The 12,358-nt window shown below is 32.8% G+C and overlaps 1 protein-coding gene across 1 annotated transcript; it reads left to right on the top strand.

The window, feature by feature from the left end:
- The first annotated feature begins 2,002 nt into the window (after window positions 1-2,002).
- LOC128190017 (glycosylphosphatidylinositol anchor attachment 1 protein-like) lies at window positions 2,003-11,714 on the top strand. Its single transcript, XM_052861870.1, has 13 exons — window positions 2,003-2,082; window positions 3,130-3,308; window positions 3,458-3,542; window positions 3,929-4,034; window positions 4,521-4,680; window positions 4,954-5,055; window positions 5,217-5,413; window positions 8,516-8,715; window positions 8,829-8,982; window positions 9,294-9,482; window positions 9,727-9,923; window positions 10,260-10,436; window positions 10,625-11,714. Exons 2-13 carry the CDS (start codon window positions 3,137-3,139, stop codon window positions 10,890-10,892), a joined length of 2,007 nt encoding a protein of 668 aa, XP_052717830.1. The 5' UTR covers window positions 2,003-2,082; window positions 3,130-3,136; the 3' UTR covers window positions 10,893-11,714.
- Window positions 11,715-12,358: the final 644 nt, after the last annotated feature.

The raw sequence follows: 12,358 nt of genomic DNA, 5'->3' as shown, positions 1-12,358 counted from the left end.
ATAAAAAGGTAAAAATCTAAATCATCTCTGTGTTTGATAGTTGGGTAGGGTTAAAACCAGTTTAGGATGGAAAACTGAACTTTTTCATGTGAGCTGAACAGATTTGAAAGACTATATTGAAATACCATGCTTTCAAGTATCCAGTTTAATAATAAAAAAGAATGTTGCCTTCAAATCTCTTACAAAAGCTTTGCCAATATATAAATAGTGCCTGTTTGGGAGGGTAACAGTTGAAATTGACACCCCTCGAAAACCATTGTCAACCTCCGCTTCGCGTCGGTTGACAATGGTTTTCGAGGGGTGTCAATTTCAACTGTTATCCTCCCAAACAGGCACTATTTATTTTGTTATACTGAATGTCTTTTTAAAAAATTTTAAGAAAATTTTACTGCTTTTATATAGGAATAACGTGAATTCTACAGCGAACCGTACGCGCATAATTTTCTCGCATGTAACATTTTTTAATGTTACCCGTTGCCAAGTGCGTTGCTAACGCTAAGGGTAATAGTAAATATTATTAACTGCGTCTTAACCAATCAGATTTCAGTATTTAACATGAAAGTATAACAATTTTTAATGTTACCCGTTGCCAAGTGCGTTGCTAACGCTAAGGGTAATAGTAAATATTATTAACTGCGTCTTAACCAATCAGATTTCAGTATTTAACATGAAAGTATAACAATTTTATTTATCATACTTTCATGTTAAATACTGAAAGACACAGTTGATAATCCGTTTTATTACCTAATCAAAGGGATTTTGTTGTTATATTACAAATTTAAATATTTTGTCTATTTTGTATGTGTATTCAGATTTGCAAGTGATCTATTGAACTAGACTGCGATCTATTAGACCGCCGGGCAATATAGACTGTGATCTATTGGACCGCTGGTCAATAGACTGCGATCTATTGGACCGGCAACGTATTTTAGAAAAAGTGAAATTTCTTCAAGATTATAAGATAACTTTATTAGGTTTATTTTACTATTGTTCTTAAAATTTATCTTCGTGGTACGAAAACCTTCTGTAGTTTATAATTGTAAACACAAAATACTAAAAACGGAATTAGGTAATATAATAAATAAAACAATTATGTAATGCCTGAACAGTCAATAGATCCGAATTTTTTTCCCTTGGCGCAGGGAACAGCTCAGTATGAGCGAAAGAATTCACGTCATTCATATATAAAAGTAGTAAAGTTTTCTTTAAAATTAAGACATTCAGTATAATAACTTGAAATAAATAGTGCCTGTTCAGGAGGGTAAGAGATACTCTTACCCTCCTGAACAGGCACTATTTATATAATATATGCCATGAAAAAATACCTATGTTTAGTCAATAAATTGGGTGCTTCTATAGATCAAACGTACCTAAAAATCTTATGAAATTTCTGTATTGTGTGAAAGATGAAGTTCTTTTTATTGATACTCTATATAATCCCAGTTTTCGTGAAATATATATATCTAGAATTTGTAAAATGCACATGTATATGTAAATTCCAGTAAGCAAATTGAAAGGGGGCCACGCTAGAAATTATATAGAAATCCCGACAAGCAAAAAAAAAAAAAGATTATGTCGTTATGTCTAGCTTTGCAAAAAAAAAAAAGTGACGGGGGGGGGGGCTAGTCCCCCCCCCCCCCCCCGGAATACTGATTAGCTGTAAATCGATTAAAGAATAATTAACCGTAAAACCATTCAATTTATGAGTTGGAAGGATGGAAGGATTGTTGAAGTAAGCATTGTAATTAAAAGTATTGCCACATAAAATTAAATTAAAATAAAACTTTTTTTTGGTTAAAACACATTATGCCTGTTAAAGATAGATAAATTTATTACTCTTAACAAATGCTTAATATATTCTGAGGATACCTATAATCGAATTTATTACAGACACAGATACTTGCATTTTAATTGATTAATTTTTAAAAAAAAAATTATAATCATATTTTTGCTATTAAATCGGAGAAGGGGTACCCCTATTATTTCGTTAATTAGCCAATTCATTATTTTTTCTTCAAGCGCCTGTTTGACATTGACAAATCGATCAGAATAGTCAATGAACTAGAGATTGACCCGGTAACTGTAAGCAAATTTCGTTTTAATCTTGTTTTTACGGTATGACTACAACCACCGAACATTTGTAAACATATAGAGACAACAATGTTTGGTCTTTGATCATTTTTACCTTTAGACATTTGCTTCTTTTATCTCCAGACTTCAGAAAAAACATAGAAATTAAATTCCTTACTTAGCAGTATAAAGCTAATCAATTATTTAAAAGAAATTGTGGCAATTTTAGATATTGTTTATGTTCAATATATATTTGAGTATGCGCGGATCCAGAACAATTTTCGGGGGGCCCTTGGGGAGGGGGGGGGGGAGTGTCCGAGGTACATGTTATATATCTCTGTTTTCCGGGGAGGGGGTGTCAGAGACCTATTTTCGATTAAAAAAAAAAAATTATTATGTGAATTTAAGAAATTTGAATTTCCCACCCCTTTAAACAGGTTTGGACCAATCTTCTAATTCGGAAATATTAGCATATTTGGGATATAATAGCCCAGATGGGATATAAATTTAAAACGCTAAAAATTTAAAAAGAAATTGATTTGGTAATTTTGATTTAAATCCGCATTAATGAGTATCAAATGCAATAACTTTTTGTTAGCAATTTTTCCTATAAGTCTATATATTGTAAGATTGGTCCTCTAGAAATTTTGGATACATACAGAGGGATCAATCTCAGTAGCAGTACTGTTACAGAAAAAGTCATTGCATACCCTTTGACAAAAGGCACTCTGTTGGTGAAGAGTGAAGCCTTATGGACTTGGAGAAGAGATTATATGATTAAGACAGGGATTTTTTCACATATTTTTGCTATGACCTAAACCTTAGACCTCGAAACTTGGTTCAAGGTCACTGCACACCCTGTGCTCAAAGGCACTCTGTGGGTGAAGTACGAGTCAGATTGGGCCAAGGAGAGAGAAAATATGCTCCAGATAAGTGATATTGAGTGGACAGACAGACTGAAGGACATATGGATGGACGGACAGACTGATCACTACAGGGCACCTGCTGAGTGGGGCCCTGATGAGATACACACTTCAATTTGATTTTTGTTTCAAATAGAAACAACATGGGACTTCTCACTGACCCTAAGCGACAGAAGAAGATTGTGGAAGCGATCTCAAAGTACAACAATTGGCTCTGTGTTTTGTGCTACTTGTCGGGAGTTATTGGGTTTCTGGCTCTAGCATATCAGCCCCTTAATGGGGCAACATACTTCTCTGAAAATGCACTTTTGCCAGGTAATGATCTTGTTTTGTACTGGGTAATCACGTAATCTTAATTGATATGCCAAAAAATATTTCTTTAATTAAATCAGTCTATGTAATATAACTGAAATACTGCATTTGAAATAACCTTTTACTTACTGTAATTGCTTTATCTTATTTAGGATTGGTCACAAATGAGTTTTACGCAGAGATAAATATGAATGCTCTAGCATCTGAACTTAAAGAGGAATTTAATAAAGAAAAGAGGTAAATTTAAAACTAATTTTTCCTCTTCTATTTATACTGAATAACAAATATTATATTATCAACAAAAAATAAGATATTACAATTGATTTGATTCATCAGATCTATCAAGAAAAATAGAATATGATGAACCATATGATACAAGAACCAGGGGAAAATATTAAGAGGAATATAGAGTTTATGATAATTTCAATCTAATTAAAATTAGACGTTCTGAATCCGCTATCTCTTTTCAAAAGTTTGAGAAGCGGTAGCGGATTCAGAACGTCTAATTTTAATTAGATTGTGATAATTTGAGTGTACATGTATCAAATGTGTACATGTACAGTACATGTAGAGATGATTTTTTTTTGGTTTGAAAACCCAGTATTTTCTTTCATATATTTTAGAAAAGTTCCCAGAGAGTGGATTTACAATCATTTGCGAGAGATAGGGTTGGATACTTACATACAGAACTATTCCATCAAATATCCACTCGACATTGCCAAAGGACAGGTTATATCTAGTTTCTCTTCAATAATCAGTACATGTATAATGTTATAATCATAAGATGAGAGCTTGAAATGAATAGCTCCATATTTAATTTTTGTATGTGTAAGCAACACTAACATGAACAATATTTTATGAAATATTTTAACTCCAGAAAATTTTTGTTAATATTAATTATATTTTCTGCAATCTATCCCATAGCAGAATAATACAAATCTGTTGTTTCTGCCATGTTTAATACACTATACCAAATTATACTAGTAGCCAAATCATGTTATCTCAAACTCTATGGGGCCCACAAAAAAGAGGATAAATTAATTAAAAATAAAATAAAAAGCAGTCATTGGGACATCTAATTTACTTCAATATGTGCAAAGCACTCAGAATGCATGTATTAATATTTAATATACGTTGTACTGAAGTTTGTAAATTGAAATAGAACATGATGTTTAGAAACCAACATGAGACAATCTTGAATTTTGTTAATTTCAGAACATTCCAGGACAGAATGTGTATGGGATTTTGCGTGCCAAACGCTCAGCCAGTACAGAGGCTGTTGTCTTGACAACACCGATGCGGCCGAAGGATTCGGACCTACCCTCCACTACAGGAGGAATCGTACTGATGCTTGCCATGGCAAAGTACTTCAGAAGTCAGTACCATGTATAGAATAAGTATTTCAAGCTACCTTTCATATTAATTATATTTTTATATGCTAGTACACAAAATTATAATCCATCACTACCAAACATCACACTTATATTGATGCAATCACAATAATTCATCAAGGAAAGTCTGTTAATAAGGTAAAATTACACATTACTCTTTAATAGGGAAGAATTTACTAACCTTGTTATTTTCAGTATAGATTGGCAAGGACTGAATTTAATAAATCACTGTTGAATCAGAGATTCATGTATTGCAGGGCAGACCTACTGGTCAAAGGACATTATATTTCTTGTGTCTGACCATGAACAAATTGGGCTTCAAGCCTGGTTGGATGGATATCACGATATCAAATCAGAATGTATGTACCTAGAAAAAGAAACCTCAAAACTGTATATTTGTTTTTGGAAGTTGATTTGGATTTTCTCTAAACTTTTAAGATATTGTGTCAGTACTTAATGTTTAAATTTATTAATATAAGATTTGATGATGAGGAACTTGTGACATTGTGTTCCCTTGTAGACATTGTACCCAGTGATGTAATGGGTAGGAGTGGGGCTATCCAGGCAGCCATAAACCTGGAAATTCCTGACGGAAACATCCGTTATTTTGACATAAAGATTGAGGGCATGAATGGCCAGCTTCCGAATCTTGACTTATTTAACCTTGTAGTAAAAATCTGCAACCAAGAAGGGGTGGATGTTTCTTTCCATAGGAATGTAAGTTGGTTATGGTTATCAAATCTTGGGACAGATTGCTAATATAGTCAGGATATTTTGAAACATCTGTGTATAGTGAAATCTGTATTTTTGGACAGGTGATTTTTAAGGCGTCGAGCTAATGCTCGGCAGCCTTCTAGCGATCGTCTGGATTGGCAATCGTCCAAAAATTCATGCACTGCACCGCCTTTTTAATGCGCATAAAAAAAATTTCCTTGAAGTATTAAACGTATTACAAGATTTGTATTCCTTTTATTCAGCTAAATTGTGTACAAAAAAACCAACTTTGCCTCCCTGGTTATTGACAACTCATTGCATTAGAATCAAGAAATGGCGGATGAATACAATAAGGTGCAATGTAAACATTCACTAAAATATTATTTAAGTTTTTATCGCTTACATTTTGATTGGAGACTGTGCCCGATAGAAATAAAATTTCATATGTAAATGTATTTGTTATCGGACATGGTCTCCAAAATAATTGTAAGCGATAAACTTATCTAGAGATTTTGTTGCAATTAATGAACACGATAATGCAGTTGGTTTGGTCGAGCATTTTAGATAGCACGTGTTGTGGATTTGTTTGTAAACAACCATAGCATAGGTAATCTTGTTTCAAACGGGAATTGAAATAACTGAAAGTATGTTTTATTATTATAATTAGGGACACACTGTTAATGTATTCAAATTATGAGCCTGTGAAATGTGCAAAGACTTTTTAAAGCAGAAAGAAAATAATAATTTTTTTTTAACTTTGAAATTTCTTCGATTTTTGTAACCATGATGAGTAATTGTAATATGTTTTACGGTGTAACCGTTTGGAGGGCGAAGACAATAGAAACGGGGCTAGATCAGTAGATGCCCTTTTAATCATCTTTGGCATCATAAATTGTTTTGTTATGACTCTAATCTTATTGCTTATTAAATTTGTTCAAGCCCGGCCCTGATATGCTATAGACTATATATTCTGCCCCAGGTTACTGTCTCCATCACATTTTTACAATGTTATAGAAACGTACACAGCTAAAAGAAATACAATTGAAATCCTTCATTAAAACATCTTTTTTTACTCATAGATTTTCACTGGAAAGAAAAATTTATCATTTGCAATACAAATCTCCATAGATTTTTATTTAACAGCCCTTTTTTCAGCCGAACAAATCAGAAAGAGAGAGAGAGAGAGAGAGAGAGAGGGGGGGGGGAAATTCATATACAAAAACCTGTGAACAAATTTTCATTCTGATATGTAAATAAATATTGTTTGAACCCTGAAATATTTCTTCTTCGTAAGCCAAGGGTTTTTGATTCGCGCCACTCCTGGAGATCACAAACCCTTGGCTAGCAAAGGTAGGGATATTTATGAATAACTAATAATGAAGCAAAAAATCTTGGGACAGGTAAAAATTATTTTAATTATCAATATACATGTGTATTATTTTGATGTCTTATTGTCTAGTCTGAAGTAATTTATTATACATATATTGGATAATATCTGGCTGCAGGTACATGTAGTGTCTACATTGCAGATCTCTGGATAATTTCTCAGCATGAAGTATTTTAACTTTTTACTTCGGACCCTTATTTGAAATGTATGCATAAAACATGAATTAAAGAGTAATGACATATATTTTTAAAAAATAAGAAAATCAATTTATCTTGAGATTATTTCACTTGTATGGACAGATATTAATGGTCCATAAATTCACTAAAATTTGTCATCCAAACACTGAATTATTAAACATTCAATGATTGGTTTGTGCATTAAAACTTGAGAATTGAGATAGTACCCTAGCTACATGTAATTCACATCATAAGGTGAAAATTATGTCCTTCATGTGTATTGTACATACCGGGGTGTATAATTTGATCTGAGTTTGTCTGACAAATGTCTTACATTTAGTGTTCAATGCATATTTGTGATTGTGAATGCAGATTAGTACCGTACTTCCTATTATAAATAATTTTTAAGTATTTATAATGCATATTACTCCAAATGATCTCCCTATTTGCTTTTATTTTTATGGCGGTTTGGGAGTAATTTCAACATTTATTGTATTTTTTAATCATATACAAATGGTTTACACATTTTTTTTTTTTGGGGGGGGGGGTGAATTAGAATGGGGAAATATTTTACAACGTGTCTGTCAAAGATTAGGATGTCTACAAAATTAAGTTTTGATTTTCTTTTGTTTTGTATTGAGTTCGTTATTGGTCGTAACTTAATTTTTTTTTTATTTTGATAATTAATTTAAATTCTGGGTACGAAATGACCTGGGTATGAGTATGTTAGGCTACGATTTGAGATGAAACCTAAAAAACGAAATTTCAAATTGAAAGTTGGAGAAAAGTCTTTGGTGTTTTCAAATAGTAATCAGAAAGCAAATTTAATTCAAATACATGATGTTATATTTTAAAAACAATGAATTAAAACTGCTTCACTGTTGAAACACGTTTTTTGTCCAATCAGATGTCCTGAAATTCATTTGATCGGATCTAATGCAACTGTTGAAAGTTGTAGGAAACGAAAATTTGTTTTCTTAAATTAGGAATTAATTTTTCAAGAACACACTAGGTAAGTTTGAATGTATTTATCACTCATTAAACAAAGCTGATAAATTATCACCAAACGTGAAGTTAGTACGAGAATCAAATTCAGCATGGATGCCGGTGATGTCACTGCGCGTGAAGTTATTCTTTTTTCCTCCATCTTGGAAAAGTTTTTCAACTTCATAGGTATAGAGTGTAATTTCTATTTTTAGACATATGTACACGTGTTGTCTATAGGGAGAGCTTCGCTCTCACGGGCCCTTCGGGCCCGTGAGAGGGCTTCGCCCTCTATTATAAACTCATCACTACCTATTTTATAACGAAATATACTGATTATTGTTTTTGAAACAGCACAAAACATAATTTATTTCCTTTTTTATTCTAATATTATTCGATAAACGACTATATACATTAGTACAGAAATTCAAATTATTGATATCATTCTATATATTAAAAGAAAATGTCAGCTCGACGCCTTTGTGGCCGTTCCGGCCTTTGATTTAAAAAGTGTGTTTTAGAAACAATTGTGGGGTTTTTTTCCTCATTTTTTTCAAGTTTGACACAATGGACCCACAGTCTGTGGATGGATATGTACAGAGTGTGAAGACTATGCTGGAGATGATGTGGTCCCAGGCAGCTGGCACACCCTCAGGTAATCATGGACTCTTCCACAAATACCATATAGAGGCTGTGACCTTGCAGGGAATTCGGAGGAAGAACAGCAATTACGCATTTCCACTAGAAAGGACAGGAAGGTAGCCAGAAATTCATTCATTCATTGTCTTAATTAATAATGATACATTTGTTAAATCGTCAAGTTTTAGATTGAATTCAACTTGTCCTTATTCATTTTGTCTGTTTTTTGCAGAATATTAGAAGGAATATTTCGAAGTTTAAATAACCTTCTGGAGAGATTCCACCAGTCTTTCTTCTTCTATATTCTCCCTGGAACCAGAAATTACATTTCCATTGGAATGTACATGCCTCCGTTTGGTCTTATATGTGCCACAGGACTCATCAAAATATCCTTACTATTGTTTTTACCTGTAGTCCCTTCATGGAATGAACATAAAAATATATGATCTGGAGCAAATATGTTCATAGTATTGAAAAATTAGGTCAAATAATACTGAAAATATTAGATGGCATATAGATTTCAAGTCAGTAAACAGCATATATATTGGAGGTAGAATAAAGATTTCTTTTGCACCCTCATGACCACTAACAAGCAAAAATCTAAAAATTTGCTTATATATGCTACTGACTCAATATATGATTTATTGAAATATACTTAAATTGACCCGACAATCATTAATGTTCTTAACTTTCATAAGCTGTGGCAATTTGGGTGACATTGAAAAAAGACCAGGAAAATGAAGATAAAGAAAAGAAGAAGGAAAAAGAGAAGTCTGAAAAGGAGGGAGAGGAAGATGAAGACAGGGAAGGTAAACATACAGAGGAAGAACTAGACAAAGAGGTGGAGGAACTGAGGAAGACAATAATGGATGAAGATGTAGAAGAGGTTGATATGGCTTTTAATATACATAATAAACATTTTTACATTCTTACTAAAATTTTGAACAAGATTTCCAACTGAAGGTTTTTTTCCTTCCAAACACATAAATTCTAAAACTTAATGCAATGAAATTTAATACACATTATGTATCTGAATAACTCCACTAAGACAACATTCCATCATCACTCCCAAATGCAAATATCAGTCCAGGTACTTCTGAGTACTTTCATTACTTTGATTCTTTTTTCAGGAGGCAGCGGCAGAGGGCCTGATCTCCATAATGCCTGTTATCCTAATCAGTGTAATGATGGGGGTGTTCTCCTACACCGGACCAGACTTCATCACCATGTCAGCACCACCTTTTAGAATTAAAATGGAGGACAACATTAGCTTTGGGCTTATGGCGCTGTACACAGCCTCATTAATGGTTCCTAGACTCATAAGCAGGTATGCAATAACTTTTTTTTTTTGGGGGGGGGGGGGGGGGTCCCGGTTGGGGGGATAAGATCTAAAAGCTAGAATTGGTCTTGAAATCAGCAAAACTTTAAATAAGCTATTCTACTCTGGCAGCTGATTATTTGGTTATTTTTTCTTTCCTTATATGACAATCTATAGCTAGCGTAATGTATCTTTCATTTGTAAGTTTTGCAAATCATTGATGTCCAAAATGGTTCCAAACAACCATTTTTTAAATTTAAGACTACATTGCATGCACAAACTGTGTATTTATGTTTTCATTTTTATACGTGTAAATATATTTCTTGGTATCATTATTTTTTTCAGGAAGCAGCCTGGAGCGGGAAAGAAGCTAATTTTTGATTGGCGGTTACTGAAGTGTGTCACTCTGCTCTACCAATCACTGTTTTTGTTCTCTGTGTCATTGATGAACATCTCTTTGGCCTTCTTTTTAGCTGTGATTCTTATGCCTATTACAGTTATTGTACAACCAACAAAAATACGGTAAGCTTTTCTTGAAGTAGAAACATAGGAAATTCAGAGAATTATTTGTTTGGATTCAGTCCCTTAGTTTTAAATATGTTCATACATGGTACGTACATGTACTTGCGTAAAAAGGAGTTATTTGTTTTGTACAGTGGCGTGTACATGTAGATATTAAGGAAGATCTTAATTATTGATTTCCTTCACAGATTGCTGCTGTGGATACAGAAATTTTTCCTTCTGTTGGTATCACCAGGTGTGTTGCTATTTATAGCAGCAGTGATCACCAGTTATGGAGAGAAACACGCTGATTTTCTAGATTTACTGGTGAATTCCTGGAGCTTTATGAAGACCAACATTTTCCTGACAATCATTGACAAATACTTCTTTGGCAGCTGGATGTTCAGTCTATTCTCTTTTGTCATTCTGCCAAATTGGTTGATGTTTTGGAGTATAGCACATTGTAGTATTGAATAGAAAATCTTTCTCATTAATAATTGTGTGCAAGATTTTTTTGTGTTCACTTGTGTTTGGAAATAGTAATGCAAATGTAAGGGCTAGCACTTGTACATTGTAGCAATATTTGTTTTGCAAGAGAATGTTAGTCCAGTGTATGTTTTAAAATAATTTTGAGTGATAGCACAATTTTTAGTGCATAAACAAAGAAGGTACATGTACATTTTACCTGTGTTTTGAAGATAAAACCATGAATACAAAAAAAATTTCATTTGATGAAAGTTTTAACCAAAATATTTTGTATTAATCAAAATTGTGATGTCACATTACTAACATGCATAGATCATATTATCACTCATTGAATCATGTTTAAGATGCTGCTAACATCCCAAACATTTGTGTCATTGTCGTTGTTTCATTGCTGAAACAGTCAATCCTCTCTCACAAGTGAAAAATATCCCTAAGGGCTTGTGCTTTCATGTTTGCATGTATATGAATATTTTCCATTCAGATTTGAAAAAAATTGTAAATGTTACACCACATTTATGTATTTCAAACCTTTTGAAAAGGAATGTATCTTCATTATTGTAGATACTGTCACAATTAGACTGGAAAAATACATGTACTATTATGTGCAATTAGTCATTTTCTCTATTTTATTTTTCTGCAGGAGAATATTTATATAAAGTGGGTTTTTTTTTCTCAAATTATTTCGTATGTGCAATTTTTAAGAATCTAATGAATATTGGTATTTTTCTAAGTCATTTTTTGTATGTTTGAGTTTCAAGGATCCTATAAATTGAAGAAAATATGCATATTAGAAATAAAATGTAACAAACTTGCGCTTACATTTTAAGTTTTTTGTTGTCATCAAGTGAATTTTAATGCATGCAATATGCTTTATGCTTGTTGGTAAAGAAGATGGGGGAACAAGATAGCGCAAATGCCCATTTGGTTTTGTCTTAAAAAACAATTTCAATTTAATTTTTTTCCAACCAAATATACTATATGATGTTATATTACAAGTTTACAAAAGCACAATTTCTAACTTTGTTCAGTTTTGAATATTTTAATAAACGATAAGAAAAAAAAATAAATTCTAAAGTTTTGGTGGTATCGAACCCACAACCTAAAAACCCTAGCTCTTTAATGTTACCTCATGTCTGGTGCTCTAATCACTGAGCCATTTCAGTCACAGCAAATATTGTTGTTAAATGCTACATGCAACTTCAACCACGAATTGACGGACTTGTAGTATTTCTCTAAAATGTTCAATTGTTGGGATACAAAATGACATTTTTAAAGTATAGTGGGTCATCTCTCCACGTTTTTGTTGATCGAAATCGGTTTGATTTCTTTTAAACCTCATATAGACTATGACAAAAATATGAAGCCCAGACCCACTCTATAAAAGAAAAGGCATTGACGTTCTAAAAAATGACACAATTTGGAGGTTTTGACACGCATACGCCAGTTTAAATCAACCT

The sequence above is a fragment of the Crassostrea angulata genome, chromosome 6 (assembly GCF_025612915.1).
Source record: "Crassostrea angulata isolate pt1a10 chromosome 6, ASM2561291v2, whole genome shotgun sequence".
In the NCBI taxonomy this organism is placed as follows: Eukaryota; Metazoa; Mollusca; class Bivalvia; order Ostreida; family Ostreidae; genus Magallana; species Magallana angulata.
This window is presented reverse-complemented; position numbering and strand designations above follow the sequence as displayed.